Source organism: Dipteris shenzhenensis, chromosome 16 (assembly GCF_047967505.1).
Source record: "Dipteris shenzhenensis isolate YYH24624 ecotype China chromosome 16, Dip_SZ_1.0, whole genome shotgun sequence".
Taxonomy (NCBI): Eukaryota; Viridiplantae; Streptophyta; class Polypodiopsida; order Gleicheniales; family Dipteridaceae; genus Dipteris; species Dipteris shenzhenensis.
Window position 1 is genome coordinate 5,294,643 of NC_141611.1, and position 22,276 is coordinate 5,316,918.

Genomic DNA, 22,276 nt, shown 5'->3' on the forward strand with positions numbered 1-22,276 from the left:
TTTGGGTGTGAGGCATATGCACATGTGCCAAAAGAGCTTCGAAAGAAGCTAGATCCTAAGTCTAGGAAATGCATCTTTCTGGGTTATGGTGAAAGTGGAGAGATGGGCTATCGTCTCTGGGATCCAGAAGCAAAGAAGATCATACGCAGCCATGATGTGGTCTTCAATGAGAAGAAGATGCATGAGGCACCCATGAGGGATGTGGAAATGAGGAGAATCACTTTCCAGGATGTGAATCCACCTGCATATGTTGATAGACAGCAAGCTGTCCATGCACTAAATGTGCAAGAAATGGTACCACCAAGTACTCCCACAGGTATACAATCAAGGGTAGATGATGGATCATCTATTGGTGGAAATGATGAGCCAAATGTGGCTGATATGCAGGTGGGATAGCAAGCTGAAATGCCATCGAGAAGATCATCTAGAGTGTCTAGACCGCCTGATAGGTTTGTTCCAGGGGTAGACTATGTGATGCTTACTGATTGCGGGGAGCCTTCTTGCTACAAAGAGGCTATGATGCATGAGGATCAACGCAAGTGGAAGTATGCTATGCAATCAAAGATGAGTTCACTTATGAAGAATAAGACTTGGGACTTGGTTTCTTTGCCACATGGAAAGAACGCCTTGCCATGTAAATGGGTCTACAAAATGAAGGTCACAGGTAATGATGTGCCTAGGTACAAGGCCCATTTGGTTGCTAAAGGGTTCAAGCAAGAGAAGGGTGTGGACTTTGATGAGATATTCTCTCCAGTTGTGAAGATGACCACACTTAGATGCATGCTTGGACTAGTGGCAGCAGAGGATATGGAGCTTATGCAGATGGATGTCAAGACAACTTTCTTGCATGGGGACTTGCATGAGGAAATTTACATGGTGCAGCCAGAAGGCTTTGAAGAAAAGGGCAAAGAGAATTTAGTTTGCAAGCTGAAGAAGAGTCTCTATGGTCTTAAGCAAGCACCTAGAGAATGGTATCAGAAGTTTGATGCTTTCATTCGGTCCCAGCGTTTTAGAAGGAGTGATATTGATCACTGCCTCTACACTAAAAGGGCTAAGGATAATAGCCTGATAATCCTGGCACTATATGTGGATGATATGCTATTGGCTAGCAAGAATACTTATGAGCTAGATGCATTAAAGGCCAAGTTGCATGAGGCCTTTGATATGAAGGATTTGGGACTTGCAGGTCATGTTCTTGGTATGCGCATCGCGCGTGATCGGAGTAGGAAACTCCTTTGGCTTTCACAAAAAGAGTATGTTACAAAAGTATTACAGCGTTTTAATATGGACGGGGGGAAGGCAGTGAGTACTCCATTGCCTCCATATGTGAAACTGAGTCATACAGATAGTCCCAAATCAGATGAGGAAAGGGCCATGATGGCCAAGGTTCCTTATGCATCAGCAGTTGGGAGTCTTATGTATGCTATGATAGCTACTAGACCAGACATTGCATTTGCAGTGGGAGTTGTTAGCCGGTATATGGCTAATCCAGGAAAGAGGCATTGGGAGGCAGTTAAGTGCATCATGAGGTACATGAAGGGTACCAAGGAGATGTGCATCTGCTTTGGTAAAGGAGACATGCGTGTACTTGGGTACACAGATTCAGACTATGCAGGGCATGTGGATAGTAGGAGATCCACTTCTAGTTATGTGTTCACCTTTGCAGGTGGTGCAGTGTCGTGGATGTCTCGCGCACAGAAGTGCATTGCTTTGTCTACCACAGAGGCTGAGTATGTTGCAGCCACAGAGGGTTGCAAGGAGGCTATATGGCTTGATCGGCTAGTGGGAGATTTGGGGATTCATACAGGTGTACCGACATTGCATAGTGATTCCATGAGTGCTATTCAGCTAGCACGGAATTCGGTCTTTCATGCAAAGACCAAACACATTGAGGTCAGGTACCATTTCATCAAGGAGGTACTTGAGGACAAGCGCATAGAGCTTGTCAAGGTTCATACAGATGATAACCCTGCAGATATGCTGACGAAGAGTCTACCTAGTCAGCGGTTTGAGTATTGTCGTGTATTGATAGGTATTGGATAGTATGCTCACTGGTTGTTCTCCCTTAAAGGCACATTGTTCTTTAAGTGGGAGGTTGTGGGGGTTAAAGGTCATTGTGCCTTTACCCCGGTTATGTACAATACTCAAACACATATATAAATGAATGAAAAAGAAGATTAGGGTGGTTCTGCACCCACCAAAACTTGTGTGGCTCTCTGTCTCTCTCTCTCCTTCTTCCGTTCTTGCTTTCGTTGAGAGCACTCTCAACATCCATAATAGAAGTATGTGACACTAGACCCATACTACGGAATTATGGAAGGGAGAGGGAAGGAAGGAAGGATGAGAACAAGTTGGGGATTAATTGGAAAATCGCTTTCTAATTCAAATTTGGAATAATGTTGAAGCAAGAAAATTAAAAAAGAAATCTTCTTGTGGAGATCATGATGGTACCCCCTGTAATAAGGAGTGAGGAGGCTATGGGAAGGATTGCCCCAAATGCCCACTCCAGTAGAGGGATTTTTTTGTTTGCACCAATAGGAAGTAAAAGCAAAAATCATGGAAGAAAAGTATGTTGAAAAACCCCATCGAGAATCATGAAAAGAATGTATTATCATGAAGAAAGTGGAAAACTAAAATAAATCACCCCCCATAAGGTATAATGGTCTTGAATAATGACTTGCTAAAGAAGAACAAGGAAGGGTGAGGGAGACATAGATAATTTATAGAAAAAGACAAGGGCCCTATCCTTGAAAATTTAGTACAGATAATCTGTTAGAAAAAGACAAGGGCCCTACCCTTGAAAACTTAGTAGAGCATTCAAGGTGGGATTGTGAATGTAGAGGGTTGTATAAGAGAATGGGCTAGGGGAGGACTTTCTGGGAAGGAAACTTCCTAGAATTTAGCGGTTGGCTAGAGGATGTGAGCCACTCTCCGACCCAAAATGTCTGACCATCGCCCATTCCCCAAGTCTGGAGGGAGGGATAAAATAATCAACCCTAGTGAAAATTTGAATCGTGCTAATTTAGGGACCATGCCTTAGTTAAATTAATTGTGGGTAGGTTATTTTACTTCAATCTTCTTAAATATGGTAGGTTAGTATCACAAGGTCATTTTCTTTCTATTAAATGACATTGAAGATATGAATTTGGCAATTTCTTTAGCTATAGTTCCTTACTTAAGCTTGGATGGTAGTTGTCAGTATGAGTGTGATTTGGCAACTCCCTACTTTTAACAATTCATATGATCAAACTTAAAAATGAGTTTTGCTTCACACTTATTGATTCATTGGGTTTTACAATTTCAATTTTGTTAGGCTAAGTAAAAATGTTGAATACAAAGAAAAAAAAGAGAAAGCTTGGTGCTAAAGTATTGTGAGCATATGGTCTGGCTAGAGGATACATTTAATTACTTTCCCAAATGAGAATTGGGGAACAATGTTATGTTCCTATTAAGAAAGTGTGGCAGGTTCTTCACCATGGGTTCTCTAGGCATAACACTCTAATTGGAACTAGATGAATGCATGCTACATTCAAATATTGTATATGAAAACTTGAGAAAAAGGAAAAGATAACCACAATTATTGAAGTACTTAATGTACAACAAGTTAAAAGAACAAGGATGCAACGAGAAATACTTGGAACAAAGAATGAAGCATGGATAATTGACTTACACAAGAAAAGGTTTTTACTTGATAAAGAGTGTACTATGTCAGTTTATTAGATAGCAAGTTAGAATATAAGGAATATTTACTATTTTTTTGAAAGATGCATGACAAGGAGAGAGGAAATTCTAAATAAAGAGGGGCTATAGAAATGAAATAAAGAATATCTTGTTAATAGCTTTGAGGTCTGCATGTTTGTCAAGTTAACATAGATGCCAATTGTATGCTGAGTAGGCAGTAAGCTTACATGCATTGTACTAACATTGAGGTCAGCATCTTTATCAAGTTGACATAGATGCCAATTGTATGCTGAGTAGGCAGCTTGCTTACATGCATTGTGCTAACATTCAACATGCATTGTACTAACATTGCTAATTGGTAGGATGGTGGCAGGTGAGTCAACGTGCTTCTCAAATTTTAGTACATTGAAGCTACTTTGTAGGCAAGTGTAGGGGGGAATGTTGGCATTTCTTAGTTGTTGTGTGTGAACCTTGTAGAGGGGTTGAATAAACTTTTGCCAAGGTATGAGAAGACAGTGATTTTGCCACATTGCAAGAAGCCATGCAATGAAATATGTGGATAGAAAGATCATGAAAGATCAATTTTCTCGTTGCATGGTGAGACCTAGTTCTTCTCAAGTCTCTCGGTTGGTTCATTGATTATTGCCATGAGAGTCTTCACAAGTTTCTTGGGTGCCTCTTACTGGTAGCATATCCATGTGGAGAGATGGAATGGACCTTGTCTGGAATTTTGGGAGTTATTTAGGTCAATACTTTTGGATATATGTGTGACTTTTTAAATAAATGTCAAGTCTTTGGAGCCGAAATGTAGACTATGAGTAATATGAAGTGGAAATGTCATATATGTTGAGCATTTTCGAGCTTAATAAGACAAATGAAACAAAAGTTATCATGGAAATGTCCATCATTGAGGAATGAAAACTAGTAAATGGAAATAGAGGACTTTTAATTTATCTTTGGGTGACTTTTTAATGAAAACTAGTAAATGGATATAGCGGACTTTTTATTTATCTTTGGGTGTATTTAAAAAGTCACCTTACAAGGTAAGGAAGTATCTTGGTTTATAATACTTTGAGGGCCAATGAACTTAGAAACAAGGTTAAAGTTATGGTTGGATATGTTAATCTTGATGGATTGGAGAAAACACAAAAGAAAAGGTAGTAGTAAGGATAGAGTCTAGAGAGGAAACACATGCACACTCTCTCTCTCTCTCTCTCTCTCTCTCTCTCTCTCTCTCATGTGCACACACATGCACACACATGCATGCATTCACACACATGCACACACACATTGTTTGCATGGAATTTGTTTTCAAGTGCTTTCCATGCATCTACTACTAATATTTAATATCCATTGTTTGGAATCATCATATCTTTTACGTTGAATTTTACCATATGAAGTGGCAAACTAGCTATTTCATTTGATTCTACTTTCTTTCACATGATTTCATTACATGAAGTGGTGTTAACAGAGGAGTAGCTAATGTTGAGTCATGATGAGTTTGGTTTGAGAGAAAGGCAATCAAGGAGAAGGATTGGATGGAAAGTGGTGACAAGTTGGTGAGATAGACCTCAAACTCTAAGTGATACAGATTGCATGATGTTTCCTAAGAGGATCATCTAGGACTACAAAACCTTGAGCATCATGCGGAATGGATGCTATGAGAATTGTGGAAGATTTGGGATGTCCTTACAAGCTCATTCGCTCCAAACTCAACAAAAAAAGGCTTTATCATAGTCCATTCTAGAAGGCAGCAAGTGGTGACTAAGATACTAAGATAGCCTTGTATAAGTGGAATTGTAATCCCCATTGATAATCTTGTAATAAACATTAAGATTGGGTTCCCTTTTTGGGATGTACAAGTCTTTCATGCAAACGGTTGAGTTGAGGCCTTCTTTGTGCAAATTCATGATGTGGCATTGTCGTTAATGTGTAATAAGATGTTTTTGATTCTAATATGACAAGAGAGAAGTGGAATATGTTGTGTATGAAAATGTTTTGGAGGATGCCTAAGTGGCGATGGGAATATATGCAAATTTGATAGCTACAAGGCTACTACAATCCTTGGTTGGGTTATATAAAGAAAGATGGAAAAAAAGTTCAAGGAGATCAAGTCATATTCCATGCAAACAACACCACAAAATCATGGAAGCACTTGTCACCTCATAGAGTGAAAGCACATATAACCATGACAACAAAAACATGAAATCCATAAACTAAAGCACATGAAACCATAACACCACAAAAAATATTAATCTCCTAAAGTGAAGCAAATATACTTAAACAATTAGATACGGTTGACTTTCCATGTGCAAAGAAATACATCACAATACCCTCAACCTTATGAGCTTATAAATTTTATACAAGATTAAATCACATTATAGCCCCTTAAGGATTAATATCCACTTTTGATAGAGGTTATACTAGGGTGTTGTCCTTTTGAAATTGTAGTCAAGTCTTCTATTTTTCAGGTCTAAATCACCGTATGAATAAAGAGTTGAGAGTGGACGACATATTTGGTTGACAACATCTATATTGGAAAGTTATCACTTGATACAAAACCTTGCCATTCTAATTGTTTGCAATGTCTCTTGCTTTGTGGCTTTTGTTTCAAGATAAGGCCAAATGTTCAGCAAATGATTGGATGTAATTTCACATGCACAATGGAGCACATCTCTATTGGCTATTGATGGAAGAAAGAACATCAATCACACTCCTTTACAACAAATGATTCTTGCAATGGCAAAGCAAAGAGTGTCACTAAGAGTTGGTCAATCCTTACCAAAACCCAAATTATTCGGCATTGAGTTTTTAGAATTTAAATGAGAATTGGGTGATCAAACTTTTTGTCAAAACTAAGACCACCATAACATGCACACTAAAGAAAGGAAGATTTGTGCTAATGGATTTTGTGCAGTGACTTTATCAAGCAAAGGATGCCAATATTGCTTGATGAGCACAAAAAGAAAAGCCAAGGGTCCTTGATGGCTCCAAAGTATCTACAAATGCTTGTCTCTAGAGGGTATGATTTATGGGAGAGTGGAGAAAGGAATAATGGTAGAAAACATGAAGAAGCTGGTGGGTCCTCCTATGATGTTAGACCTTCTTGGTACAATCCCTGTGGACTAAGTATAGACTATGTCTCTTAGCCAAAGCATGAGGCAAAGGCTTGAATCAGACCTTTACTTTTCATACTTAGATGAGATTGCTTTCTCGTCTACTCAAAGATTTAGGGGTTCATTCTTATCATTGATAAATCTGAATTTGTAGAATGTGGCATGAACTCTTAACATAATCTTACCTTCAATGTATTGCTACTTTGGTTTCTTTAGGAATGAAATATTCAATGTTTAAGTATTTGATGTTGTAACATCTGATATGTTTATCATATGTGCAATAAAATTATTTTGTAGTGTATTGGTATAATCTTAGGGGGAGGTTATGTGAATAGATTATAATAGTCTATTGCATATAAAATCTTCTATTTAAGTTATGAACAATGTATTTTGTCTTGTAAAATGAATTTTGCTTTTGTATAGCTCACTGTCCTCAAACTTAATATGGGCACATTAATTCACAATAAAATGAAACACACAATAAAAAGTATTGAATACATGAACTTTATGTACTTAACATTATTTTTCTTTAACTATAATAATTAGATCTTCAATAAAATCTAGATCACATAAACATACAAAACGATCATGAAGTTTAAATATGAGAACATCATAGAACTAATCTTTTGTGCTCATGATAAAGCACAAAATCTCATTGAAAATAACCAAATTTATACCTTAATGACAATGAACAATTGTATAAAGCTAGGTTTGTGCTTTATTTCAAGATAAAAGCACAATTTTATATAAAACTAACATGCATCTTGTGAAGGCATGTCCTCTTCAAGAGAATAATGAGACAATCGGAGTTTAGGATGGAAAGCAAGAGAGTAAGGAGACAGTCAGAGTTTAGGATGGAAAGCAAGAGTTGGAGTTGCAAGAAATGTCAAGCAACAAAGTAATTTGAGTTCAAGGGATAGGCAAATTTAAGGGCACCCAAAAGGGGGTCAAGAAATGGCAAATAATCTTCTTTTAAAGCTATAAAAAGGTTGTTGGAAGGAAAGGAGTGTTGTAGAGGAGGATCGTTGGAAGAAAGGGAAGGTGTGTTGGAGAAGAAGTATTGTTGTAGAGGAAAGGAGTATCATCTAGTAACAGAGGACATCAAAGAGGCTGGTAATGAGAAATATGGGGATAAGGAGGATAATGCTCTAAATGAAGTGCATGATGTAAAGGTCCGATGGGATACTCGTTCTGGGATAGAGATGCAAGAGGGAGCAACCTGGCTCAATCTAATCTCATCTTCTCCTATATGCTTTAAAAAACATGTACTAAACATGGAGCTAGCAGCGTTGCAGGCACCATGATCAAGCCCCAATTTGCAAAAAGATCTCTCAAAGATCCATACCAAACTCAGACCAACCTATTTCTTCTAAAATAAAGCCCATAGATCATTGCCAATCAAGATAAGAGAATTCCAATAAAATGTTTTGACTCTCTCTCTCTCTCTCTCTCTCTCTCTCTCTCTCTCTCTCTTTGTAGGGACCCTACAAGGGATTGGTTGCTTCCTTACTTCAAATTCTCCTATACACAAATAATGTGGTCTTACTCTCCTCCTTAGTAGAGGGTCTCCAGCGATGCTTAGATGCGCTTCATATCTTTTATGAGACACATGACCTGAATGTTGACCTTGGTAAAACCAAGGTCAAGATGTTCAACACGTCTCGGGCAGCCATGCACAAAGAGCGTGTCACCTTCAAATGGGTTATCACAAATATTTGGGGCCCAATCTTCACAATGCAACCAATAGCACAAGCTTGAATGCCACAACAGGGGGCACCCCGCACTGGTTAGAATCAAGCGGTAGTGCTTTCATTCTCACTTCCAAGACCCCTAAACCAAGACTCTACTCTTTAACTCTTTGGTCCAACTAGCAAGTATGTATGATAGCCCTTGTTGGGGGCTAGACCCAGCAGAGATAAATTGGGCTCGAGTTGAGAAGCTTTAGGTTCTCATACTTTCATGGATGATTTGCAATAAGCCTTAGGTCCCACATCAGATAGTCCTAGTTGAGTTTGGAGCATCCCAACCAATGCAATGTTTCAGGTTATCACATATCTCCACCACATTAGACAATATGGTTCCTGCACCACAAGGTGATGCAAGCTCCCTTGGTTGGCCTTTCCCTCATCCATGGCATTGGCAGTAGAGGGTGACCAGAGGTGTAGGTATGCATGTATATGTAGATGGTTTGAGAATCTAGGGCTCCACATAGGCATGCTACCTCCCTTCCAGTACGATGTTAAGGTTCCCTCCATGTCGTTCACATATCACGAGGTGAAGCAAGTCACCGGAGAGTATCTCCTACACACATTCAGGTCTCGGTTGGCACCTCATGAGCTCCCCTATGAAGCTCAATTTTTACAAAGACCATTGCCTATGGATTTCAGCAGAGGGCTTCATCAACTTGCCAGGATATTGATAGATCTACCTCCCCCATTCCTTGAGGATATTGATCGGACAGCTTCGCATCTCATCACACTCACTCCTTAATGAGAGTGGTGGGGCAAAGGGGATACCCAGAGAGGTTTGCATCTGCATCCTATACGATCATCAGGAGATCAAGTCAGAGGAGCACTTCAAGGGATGGGCAAGTTTAAGGGCACCCAAAAGGGGGTCAAGAAATGGCAAATAATCTCCTTTTGAAGCTATAAAAAGGTTGTTGGAAGGAAAGGTGATGATGCTCGTTTTAGTAGCTCTACCCTTATTGGGATTTGTCTCAGGTTTTCTTTCAGTCTCATAGACCCATCGGTCTTCCAAAGACTCTAATAAAATTTCTTTCTTTCTCTCTCTCTCTCTCTCTCTCTCTCTCTCTCTCTCTCTCTCTCTCTCGCATTGAGGCTCCGATGTCATCATGTGTGTAGGAATCACTTCGAATGAGTCAAAATTTGGCTCCATGGCATTGTTGCTAGGAAGGAAAAAGAACTCTATCTTGTACTATATAAGCCATCCTTCCCCATCCTGTTTTATAAATTCTGTGATGGTCTTAGTGGTTGAGGCTCTGGTTTGTGTCGTGTGTGTGTTGGAATCCTGGCCTAGGAATCGCTTTGGACGAGTTAGAATTGCATCATTGGCATCACTTCTATGAAGGATAAAGAACTCTATCTCGTGTTGTATAAGCCATCCTTCCCACCAATTTGTGTAAAACCCAAGTGGGTCTTGGTGGTTGATGCTCCAGTTTGTGTCATCGCATGTGTGTTCAATCCTAGCATAGGAATCACTTCGAATGAGTCTAGCTAGGATCATTGGTATCGCTGCTCACGAAGTCATCCTTCCCCACCAAGTTTTGTAAACCATGCGTAAGTCTTGATGGTTGAGGCTTTGGTTTGTGTCCATCATGGGTGTTCGACTCCTGACATGACAGTTGCTTTTAGATCGGATTGGCTCCTTGGCATCACTTCTATACGGAGTAAAAAGGACTCTCTCTCTCTCTCTCTCTCTCTCTCTCTCTCTCTGTCTCTCAATGCGGCTCAAAACAGTTCTCATCTCCCATACACTAAGAATAGATATACTAAACACATAGAGCAAGCATAAGTCTTAAGCATAGAGGAGGAAAACCAAGAACTTCCCAATGTGAGCTCCTCCTTTGGTTAAAAGAGATTTTGAACCAGGAGGGAAAAAATGCCACCAATGTTGAAAAAACTTTAAGTTCAACCATTTAGGTCTTGCTGTGTAGATTTGGATTTAAAACCTCAAAGCCTCCAGTAGGTCTACAAGGAGTCAATGTGCTCCATGCCACTTTGTCTTGGGTGACATAGGAACCACCCCTATCACTACTAAAGAAAATTAGTTCCATTTGATGTTGAATGGGTCAAAATAGAACAAGAGGACACATACCAAATAGGAGCGGGAATATATAACATCATTGATATTTAGCCCACTTTGAATCAAGAATTTCGTGGCCATGAGATTTTGCTTGACCATGACCATGTATTAATCCTATGTTAGCTATAGAACCTAAAGTAAAATTTGAAATTGCTCTCATTTCTCATACATCTTGACTCTAATACTCCCAATATTGTATAAAAAATCATGACTTCACAAGAGAGTGAGAATGATATGTTACTATGAATGACTGAATACCTTAATAAAATGTTCATAATGCACCAAAAGAGATGGCGATGATGTCATGATTAGTAGGATGGGTAGGTGACCCTTGTCTGAGCGAAGGATAAACATTTCACATTTTTACTTGAAAAAAAGGCATATTAGGATATGTTACTAAAACCATGTTTCTTAGAGAAACTATATGTTTATAGTTAATTACAAAAACAGAACATCTCCACTTCAAATGAGAATGTCTATTGTGTCCATAGATCTTAGCACAAAGATAGAGAACTTCATCGAACAATGACAATGATATTAGGCATGGTGGATACTAGGATGGAAAGGAATTTGAAAAAACCCACGTGTAGATTGGGTTTCTTTAAAAAAATCCCCTCATAACTCCTATTTGACAGGGGACTATACTTGAAGAAAACCTCTCATAACTCCTTTTCATGGGAACGTTCTCCAAAGAAGCTCATTTAAGGAACTAGTTTCATCATGAAAGTACCTAGGACTTTGAAGAAACACTCATCACCCCTCTTCATGGGGAGGGTTTCGAAAGAAAGCCATTTGTAAGAAGCCTTTCAAGGTAGTTTCACAACAACATTTTTTTAAATGTCATAACTTTAACATCCAATGTCTAAATATAGTCATTTAGCCACTCAAATCGAACGAAAAATGGCATTTGAGCACATTTAGAAGGTTATACATTACAAATTATATCATTTAGAGTATGAAATTCTGAAATTGAATTTTTAAGAGTAAAAAATAATCATAATATATATTTAGTCTTAGTAGATTTTTCACCTTTTAGTGAAATAATCATTGACTCCAAAAGCGTCTAATGGAAGTCACAAAGAGCGATAAGAAAACTCTATGTAGAGGAGGTATAATAAGCTATGGTTTGATGGAAGCATGGTATTTAATTATTGAGTCATTGGCTTTGTAATTGTACTTAATAATTCTAGTATAGACAAATTTGTAAAATTCGTTCTCCTAAACACTCTACAAATAGCCGACAAATTGTGTATTACTAAACACTCCAGAATGAAAATGAAGACATATAAGACATAGAATGAATTTCCAAGATAGTTTCTCCACTAAACACTCCTTGAGTGTATTGCTAATCTTGAATCGCTCATAAAACCTTGCTCATATAATTTTGCTAAGAGGAAGTGCAACTCCGTAGGATGGCAAGGGGTCCAAGAGAGGTGGTCTCAATGGTAAAGAGGGATGCAGAAAAAAACAAAATCCCCCCGATCCCTTGGATGATGTAGTAAGTGCAACTACTACAAACGGCTATAACAATGATCTCCTTCCTTTGGAATTAAATAACTCATCATGCTGATGCAAGAAGCCTTTCCAATATGCAAAAGGGTCCTAAAGAGAACCCTTGGAAGGCTGTCTTGGCAATACAGGAACACTGATCATTAAACTTGTTTTGGGTGAGATTGATTATAGGTCAGTCAAACTGAAATAATTTTTAGAGCAGCAAATCAGCACAATTAAGCTTATCCTTTAAAATTTCATAGTAACACCTTATGGAAGACGTGTGTACGCAGATAATATGGATTTGCAGACAGTAGTCTCAACTTCGTTATATGCTAAACGCAGTATTAAACAGTGCTCGGGTGTCCATTACTACAGTATTGTTGAATACAGTTATGCTCAATTCTGTGAAAACTTCTGGCTATTGAACAAGATAGTATGCAAGCTATCATGGACTGAAGACAGCAATGACATGCAATGTTGACCTACAAAAAAGCTAACTTGGCCATATAAATGAATACGAATTCTGTACCATGATGATATTTAGTTGTTATATAATATAAGAGAATTTATTTCAGACTACGAGCAATAGTTGTGATGTACCTGCCTTTCTCTAAATCATAAATTGTTTTCATGTGTGGTCTTCGCCACCAGTAAAAAATAAGAACAGCGAATCCAACAACCAAAGAAAGAGATAAGAATGAAAAAATGGTTCGGTAGTCTTCAAACATGTCTGCCGAACTTTCATGAAGATAATCTTCCTTCATCTTAACAATCAATGCACCTAAAGCCCAATCCAATGAAACTTTCCCGACCTGATTTGTGAACATGGCCCTGTAGATAAATCAGCCTTATCAGCCATAGATCATTGACCTCAAAAGAAATCAGCTCAGAAAATTTGTTTGCATCCAGTACAAAGAAGCAACGAAATAAAGATCTGCTTGTACTGAAAATTATTTGTGTGAGAAACTCAGTGAATTGGAAAGAACCCAGTTGAGATTGTGATTCAATGTGGATGAATCAAAACCCTGAAGAAGTGTACTGCCACAAAGGCCTCTCACTGCAGTTTTCCTTTTTCTCTTTCTCCACTTTCTTTTTTCAAAAAACAAGAAGCCCTAGAATAAACATAAAAATGGTGAAAACAAATCTGCCAGCACCATGATGCATGTTCAAACATAACAGCAGATATGTACCTCCAAAACAGGAGGGCTTCCCCCTGTTTGGAAGAGTCGTTCAAAAATCCTTTACCAAGTCATCAAAGCTGTCAAATGAAATGCTCTACTTGAAACATTGTATGAGAGGGACAGATTCTGAGGAGGGAGTGACAAACGGTATAGACTATTCAAATAAAAAGCAAACAGAGAGGGACAAGTGATGACAAATCTGTTATGCTCAACCAAAACACACAGCAAGATCATGTAGCAAAGGCACATGCTAATCCTCTCATTCAGAAAGAGCTTTTGGCCAGCATTTCTAAACATCCCACTGAGCAAGAAAAAATAACCATACACTTTCAGCCCATAAAACGAATTTCTAGGAGGTATATTTGGACTAGATTAGGAGGTGAGACTAAGAAGGAATCATTTTGCCTATGAGCATGACTGCGCACCTCATTTGGCATGGGGGAGTCTAAGGCACATATGCTTGCAGCTTGCCTAGCTCTTCAGCAGGTAAGGGATATAAACTGCCGTGTGCTTGTACACCTGTTGAACATACAGAGCTGCCCCTCCCAGTTTGGTTCGTACATAACATGGGCTCTACAATGCCAGACTGACTTCAGTAAATTATCAAGTAGCCCACGACGGTCATACAATATTTTCAAGAACTTGGAACCAGCCTGACAATACTCTCTCCTGGCACATGTGGACCGTGGTTTATAGCGGCATTACTTCTCCCCTATCTGGCTCTTTGCTAGTTAGGGATCCCTTGCTCTAGAAATTTGTTCCCATTTTGTTGTGCTTTAGGTATTCTATCCAGGGACTCCTGTCATTTTCTTTGAGCTGGATATGGTCAATTGGAAGCTTTAGCTTTATTTTTACTTAGTCAAAAGATCTTGTTGAAAGAGAGAAAGCCTTAAGACGGCTCTTCACTACTGTGGCTAAGTCACTAAAGAAAACCCTTCCTTTCTTAACTTTCAGGTCCCTGATCAGTATACACATTACCTTGGTCAAGGTATGCACAATCATTTAGATCATCAGCAGTGGTGACAGAAATATGTATCTTGTGATCTAATTCGTTGCCACATTCTGTGTACTCAGTCACTCATCTAGCTCACCAATAAACAAGCATATAAAGTCCGAGACTGGACATCCTTGTTTGACACCAACATCATTATGTAGTATATGTTGGAATATGAAGCCAAAGTGAGTCTAAAATGATTGTTCTAGGTGGTCTAGGTGTGTTTTATAGTCTAGTGAGTCCTAGACATGCCACGTGTCATATTGGGAGTTATCCCATATACACTATGGCTTTCTAGAGTCTAGTGTCACACTATATAGTGTTGTACTTGTCTATTGTCTATCACATCAGTCAACATCAAGCTTTATATCATGTGAGTATTTTGGTTATCATTGCCTAGCACTTGTTCTTTCATTTTCCTTTCCACTTTGCCTTTCATTATGCTTTCCATATTTCCCATTCCGTTCCTAGCTAGCTACTAGGTCTCTTCATATGGTATCAGAGCCAGCTTTCCTCGAGGAATGAGGGGGTCTTGAAGCCCATCTCAGACCTATGGAGAGGCTAGCTCCTCCACTCCCTCTCCTCATGAGTTTCTCTCCACCTTAGCTCTCTTCTCCTCTCCTTCCTTGAGTACTCCCTCTTCTACCTTGAGCCTCAGCAAGGAAGGACCGCGTGGAGCTGCAGCACCCGCCATTTCTCAGCCAACTGAGCTGCCATTTCTTTCGCCATTTTGCCCACCTCTCTGCCTGCCACCCTGCTTCTCTTCTGCCTGCCATTCTTCTCTCCAAAAGTGTGCCATTCTCTGCTGCTGCTGCTGCCCACACTGCTCCAAACGTAACTCCTGCTGCCCACATATCTGCTGCTTCCACTCACTTCAGCTGCCCACGCAGCTCTAGCTCTAACAGTCCCATTTGTTGAGCTCTCAGCTAGGGGCATCTCTTCCTCAATTCGACTTGCCCGTACCCGAGGTGAATCGCCACTTTCTACTATTGCATTAGAAGTGAAGATGCTTCCAGCATGATGTAAGCACTCTTACACTACTTTGACACACTACACTATAGTGACTTCTCCGATTGGTCCATTGCTTCGAGCTTGATGTGAGTCCCGGTTACTCCTTGACTTCTTTGATCACCTCTCCGAGTACTCGTGGTGCCCGTGGTACACATTGATTGGCTCCTCAAAGTGCTCGTGACACCTCCGGCCTCTACTTCAACATCGGTGGCTCTCCCTTAGCCATTTTGAGAGTCACTATGTGAGTACTCCATTTAGCTACCCCATGGACTTCACCGTCACATCTTTTGGGGCATTCCTACCTAGCGCTTCATCGTCTCGTAGGGATGTGCACATGTGCAATGGCTACTTGGAGGACATCTCTTATCATAAGAGATCTATTTTTTTATTACTACATGCTTGATGTTATTTTGGGGTCCTCTGCCCTGAGTAGTTCCCCTAAAATGATATGTATTGAGTGGTTGGTTTTCATTGAGTCTAAAGGTCCTCTGCCTTGGATAGTCCTCCTAAAAAGACGAATTGGTTTTCCTATTTTGGTGTGTGGCTTCCTAACATGTCCTGTTATGAAGCCAAGGGGGGATGTACTGTGGGAGCCATATGTATTGGCTTTGATAGGTCTTGTTATCAAGCCTGGCCGAGTTCTAGGATGTTGGTGTATTCCTAGACCTATGAGCTGGTCATGTAGCCATGCTATAACGTTAGTCTCTGAGCATGTTGAGTCTCAAGCCATGAGAGTACTTGGATCAACCTCTGAACACACTCAGACTTTAGCCTCTAAGTTGCATAGGGTGCACAGTTTGATGACTGTCATTGCCATGTTCTGTTCTTGGTTCCATTCCAAGAGTCACTCACCTTGCCATCATGGAGGGGTGTTGGAATATGAAGCCAAAGTGAGTCAAATGATTGTTCTAGGTAGTCTAGGTGTGTTTTATAGTCTAGTGAGGCTTAGACATGCCACGTGTCATATTGGGAGTTATCCCATATACACTATGGCTGTCTAGAGTCTAGTGTCACACTATATAGTGTTGTACTTGTCTATTGTCTATCACATCAATCAACATCAAGCTTTATATCATGTGAGTATTTTGGTTATCATTGCCTAGCACTTGTTCTTTCATTTTCCTTTCCATTTTGCCTTTCATTATGCTTTCCATATTTCCATTCCGTTCCTAGCTAGCTACTAGGTCTCTTCAGTATAGTGGCCTTTCCATTTCAGTTCTAATCCGTCTACCATTGGTCTTGCTAGTTCATCCAATCCTCTGTGATGTAACCCAAATGTAGCTTCCCTTAGGCCTTGAAGAACTCCATGTATTGCTAAGTGTGCCAACAAAATGCTTCCTTGAAGGCTACAAAACAGCAATACCCTTGTCAATTTTGCTACAGCTCTTACTATGACCACGTTGTCATATGCATGGAATAAGAAGCTTAACAAAGAGGAAGTGGTGAGAAATGTCTTCTGGAGGCCATCGATCTCCCTCCAAGCCTCACTCAAAGGGCTGCCACCATTGGTATAAGTAGAGTATCAAACAAGTATTTCGCGATGGGCCACGCCTTGATATCTTTGTATGGTTGTCGGTGTTGTCAAATGCATAATGCACTTATTTCCTCGTCGCTGTCTGTGCAACACTAGACTCCAATTTTCAGTTAGAAGGCACTTCAATGTCCAGGTATTTGAAAGTGTTCACTATGTCATCTTTATATATGACTGCAGGTCGAATTGCTCCCTTGTTTTTTTTGACCAGCAAGAGCTTGGTTTTCTTTATATCTATTGTCAAGCCACTATTTTCACAAAAGGCTTCCAATTTTTGCGTCAATTTCTGAGCATAATCAAGAAAATACAAAAGGACCACATCATCTACGTAAAGTAGGAGTGAAGTGACAACCTGGCTGATTTTGGGGCCTTCAAATTGTTCCAGAGCAGCCCTTGCTGCCTCCTCCCTCCCCTCCCCCCTACCTGCTGCTCCCCCCCGCCTCCCCTCTCTCTCTCCCCTTCCCTCCCCCACGCGCTGCTGCAGCCCCTCCCCCCCGCGAAGCCCCCCCGCGCTGCTGCCCGCCTGCATTCCCCCCCCCCACGCTGCTGCCTGCACAGCCCCCCCCGCGCTGTTTCTTCGCTCCCCCCCCCCCTCTCCTCCACTCCTCCTCTCCTCTACCCTCCCCTCCTCCTCTCCTCCTCCTGCCCCCTTCCCTTCCCCTCTCCCTCTTGCTGTCCTCCCTTTCTCCTTTCTGACTCCTCCCCCTCATTCATTCTCCCTCCTTGCTCAATCTTCTCTCTCCCTCCCTCCTTTCACCCTCTCCCTTCATCAAGTGTACCCCCTATTTTTTGGGGGTCTCCTGGGCTTCAGGAAAGCGGACGGAGTTTCTTTGTGTTTGAGTTGGCCTTTCCCACCTCAATTGACGAATGGGTACCCATTCAGTCAATCTGTTACCGCACACACCGGCCGCGAGAACCGTCACTTTCTCAAAAGACGAGCTGGAGCAATTGAAAAAGGATTTGGAGCATGACTGTTCCACGACCCTCTTCGCACACATCTTTGGCTCCCACCCTCCAGATCACAGGCTAGAGATTGGATGCTTGCGGCGCTTCCTCAAGAGCTCGCTCCCCACCTTAAAGATATACGTTTGTTGGGACGAGGTTTCTTTCAGGTGTGCCTAGATGCCCCGGACGTCACGAGAGACTTGCTACAGACTGGGTTTCTCTTTCTAGGCTACAGGAGGATTTTTTTTGTTTTCCTTTCAACTGGGCTTAGACCCAGTTGAAGAGGACAAGCACGGAGTTTCCGTCTTCATCAGGTTCCCTGGTCTACCTTCATTTTATCACCGGCTTCTTTCAGTTATTAGCAAGAGGTTTGGTGTGGTAGCAGAGATCCCCCCTCTTCCTGGCCAGCCTTCGTCGGCTGCTGAGGCGGTCAGGATGGATGGGGTACCCAGGGTTAGGGTCATTGTCAAGGACCCTAACATTTTAGATGACCACATCATGCTACAGCGACCCGCCGATGGGTCATTCTTTCGCCAAAGATTTTTTTTTGTTGTTGAAAAAACAGTGCTAATTATATTACTTCGAAAACAAGATACAAGAGGTCAGCATTGCAGCTGACGGGCTGCGTTCACAAATCGGACGCAGCCCAAAAGGTAACAAAAAGTAAAGCTCTCTCTCACGGAGGGATCAGGCGAGTGTGAATGAACAGCCAGAGAGGTGGTGAGTAGCACCACTGAAGGCCCTGCGAAGTATGCTCGAAGAAGAGGCCCTGTGTGTCCCAAACCCGGAGGAAACGTCTCCGCTTCTCCCGGCCGGCCCGGGAGTCTCCATGTATCTGGTCCCACTGGCCTCGGAGGGTGTGTATAATCTCACTCCAGATGTCAGTCATGATCTGGGCAGTCGATAAGGAGGTGCCACCGAGGATCTGCGCGCGAGGTCCAAATGTGCCATCCTGCGATGCTGCTAATAATCTCCCAGACTGGCTGCCTCTACTGAGCTCCTGTGCCAGCCTCTGCCAGGTGCGGCGGAATGCTCTCGAGCGGCCCCCACGTCCCCTGTGTGATAAGGAATGTGGGGTCCTGCTGACATGCCTCGAATAAGTGATGAAAACCAGGTGCGGTGCTGCACCAGCAGAACGCGCCCCAAGTGATTAATCCTAGCTCCGGTGCTGCGCGAGTAAGGATCCCGAAGGTCCACCTCCATACTTCCTAGGCATGAGTGCAGCTCCATATGCAGTGTTTTGGTGACTCCTCGTCCTCATGACAGATCTGACAACGTCCGTCCTGACCTATCTGCCGCAACCAGCTCCCCACTGGAAGACCTTTGTGGGCAAGAAGCCACAGGAAGTAGGAGATCTTCCGCGGCCGCCAGCTCTCCCACAAGGCCTTCCAGAAGGCCTGCAAAAATAACCTGGAAATATCCTGTGCATACCAACTGGGCCGCTGGATGGGAGGGCGGCTCTGCATCCTCCCGAGAACTCGCCTACCCAATGTCGTGCTATAGGCAAAGAAAGAGGTCGGCCCCTGACCTGTCACAATCTCTGGCCATCTCCACTCTCCTGGGTCCCAATCAAGCTCTGACAAGGCCCGCCCCTCCCAGAGCCAGAGTTGCCAAAGCTGCAGCTGATCCTGCTCTATGCTAGGATCGGTCCACCAAACCTTCCCCACGAGGCCTACGACCCGAACCCTCTGCCATGGGAGTAGGGGGTCGATGAGCACATCCTCTCTCCTAAGTCGGCCGTCCCCCATAACCGATGAGAAGGAAACAGAGGAGTCGTCCATCCGACCTGCAACCACCAGTGGGATGCCACGGGGGGTGAACTGTCCCAGCCAACGGTCATCACCAGGCATGAGGATCTGAAACTCGGGTGGAACCAACCCATCAGCTGGAATCGCTCCGTCTATCTCCATACGTCTCGCCTGAGCTCCACGGGCACCTCCAGCTGCATCTGCAAGATCAACGGTCTCCAAATGTCTGTACGTGTCCCTCCAAACACGAAGGGACCGGGCTCGCCCTCGCATCCAGCCGTCCCACCTGATGTGTGATCTCTCCCCCAGCTGAAGGCCCTCGGCATCTCTGACCTGATCGTTCCAGATAAGCGGCTGGCGATCGATCTCTTCCTGATAGCTAGTAGGGGACTATAAGAGACTGAGGCGGAGCCGCCTCCAAACCATGAGGAGGCTACGAACGAGTGGGGAGCGGGGCTGAGTGAGCGCGGCGGAAGTAAAGATCCACCTGAGGGACGGTAGCCACTCTCCACCTCGGCACAGGACACAAGAACCGACCCCCTGCTGAAGTAACATCTTCCACGTTTGCTCCCCCGAGGTCAAACCGCGGATAACTAGCTTGCCCACCAGCAGGGCCTGACTCTGAAGCTCTGGATCGATGACCCCCAGGCCACCCTCAGCCTGCGGAAGAATGACTGTCTGCCACGCAACCCTAGCTCTGGTATCTCTGAGACCATCCCCCCCGGACCACAGGAAGTTCCGAACCAACCTCCTAAGCTGTGCCACGCTGGATCTCGAGAAACACCAACAGGAAGCCACATACCAAGCCGTGGCTAGGAGGACCTGGTTGACTACCAGGGCACGACCTGCAAGGGAGAGCTTAGCAGTGCTTCAGAAAGCCAGCTTCCGTCGAATGGAATCTAGCACCGGGAGAAACTACTGAGCTGGCGTGATATCCAGGCCGACCTGAAAGCCGAGATATCTAGCTATATGTCCCCGCGGGATCCACCTGAAACCCAAAAACCTCCCCCACTGAGAGCACGCCCCGGGGTTTGTGAGAAAACCAACTGATTTGTTCCAGTTGATTTTCGCACCGGCTGCTGAACAGAAGACCTCTAGGGCCATCCTCACCCTCTCCAACATCATCTCATCATCCTGGACATATAGTGCTGTGTCATCCGCATACTCCGAGTCCAGGAGCTTCGTGTCCTCCCTGAGGGGAAGGCTAACACCCCGGATCTCGGTAGACCTCGCCCGAAGGTAGTATGTCATAGCCTCGGCGAAGAAGAGAAACAGGTAAGGAGCAAGGGGGCAGCCCTGACTCACTGATCTCTCCAAACGAAAACGCTCTCCCATCCTGCCGCCAATGATGACCCTGCTAGAAGCTGTCCTGTATAACGCTGAAATACCCTGAATCCATCCTGCTGGGAAACCTAGTCGCTCCAGAGTCCCCTCCAGGAAGGACCAGTCCACTCGATCGTAGGCCTTCTCAAAGTCGAGAAGTAGGATGGCTAAATGTGACCCACTGTGCTGAGCCCACTCCGCCACCTCTGAGAAGGTGAAGACATTATCCAGGATACTGCGATCCTGGACAAAGCCTGTCTAAGTGTCATGAATGAGGTCTAGAAGTAGAGACCGAACTCTGGCGCTGATCATCTTGGCAAGGATTTTGTAGGCAGTGGTGAGGAGGGTGATCGGGCGCCACTGACGGATCTCCTGTCGATCTCCTCCCTTCGGGATGAGGCAAATCAGTCCCGAGGAGAGGCTCTCTGGCATATATCCGCTGCTGAAAATCCTCTGAAGAGCTGCTAGGAGGGGCTGATGGATCTGATCCCAGAAGGAGGTGAAGAAAGCTCAGGATAGCCCATCCTCGCCAGGGCATGTCTACCCGTCGATGGCCATCAAGGCCTCCAACATCTCGTCCATAGTGAACGGTGCCAACAACGTCGCCTGCATGCTGGGCTGGACCAGGGATGGAATGTGCCTCCACACCTCCTCACGGGAGCGTCGAGTGCGAGGGGCAAGCTGCTCCTGCTAGAAAAGAGTCCTGTAGAAGTCGGTAGCCAACCCCAAGACCTCACTCGGATCAGTAACGATGTGCCCTTCCGCTGTCCTAAGACTCCGTAGCTGATCACCTGCTGCTTTCTGGCCATGCGTCCTGAAGAACTCCCTACACATCCGGTCGCCCTTCCGAGCCCAAAAAGAGAGAGAGGCGTGATAGCAAAACTCTGAACGGTGCTGGAGAGTCTCCTCAAGAAGGGCTCTGGCTCGAAGGGCCTGGATCCGAAGCTCCTCCGAGCCCGGGGCTGCCTGCTGGAGTCGCTGAATGGAAGCGAGGTCCCTCCGAAGAGCTCTCTCTCTGCCCCACCACTCCTGTCGAACCTGTAGGGCTGCGAGCTGGCAAATCTGGCTGGACTCCTGCAAAGCCTGCGCCACCGAATCAACCAGATCCACGCACTCACCCCAATCTCTGTCCCATAGACTGCCGATACTGCTGCGCACATCCTCCCTCGAGAAGATGGAGTCGGGAATCCGGCACGAACGGGGGGGAAGGGCCTGAACTGCCGAGTCTAATGATAAGAGCACAGGCGCATGGTCGAAAAGTGTCGTCCTTGGAACTATACCCGCCTGACCGCCTCTGCTGATGGCCCAATCACTGACATAAAATCTATCCAGCCTCTCCAGGAGTCTGCCTCCTTCCCTGCGGAAGCCCCACGAGAAGTCCAAGCTCCCGTGCCAACGACGGAAGGACAGGTCTCTCCAGCTATCCCTAC

The 22,276-nt window shown here is 43.6% G+C and overlaps 1 protein-coding gene across 1 annotated transcript in view; it reads right to left on the reverse strand.

The window, feature by feature from the left end:
* Positions 1–12,480: 12,480 nt before the first annotated feature.
* LOC147892450 (putative apyrase 5) overlaps positions 12,481–22,276 on the reverse strand; it is a 77,001-nt gene continuing 67,205 nt past the window's right edge. The window contains exon 8 of the mRNA XM_087387116.1: positions 12,481–12,944. Coding sequence (XP_087243242.1) covers positions 12,680–12,944 — 265 coding nt within the window. The 3' untranslated portion in view covers positions 12,481–12,679. The remainder of the gene's footprint in view (positions 12,945–22,276) is intronic.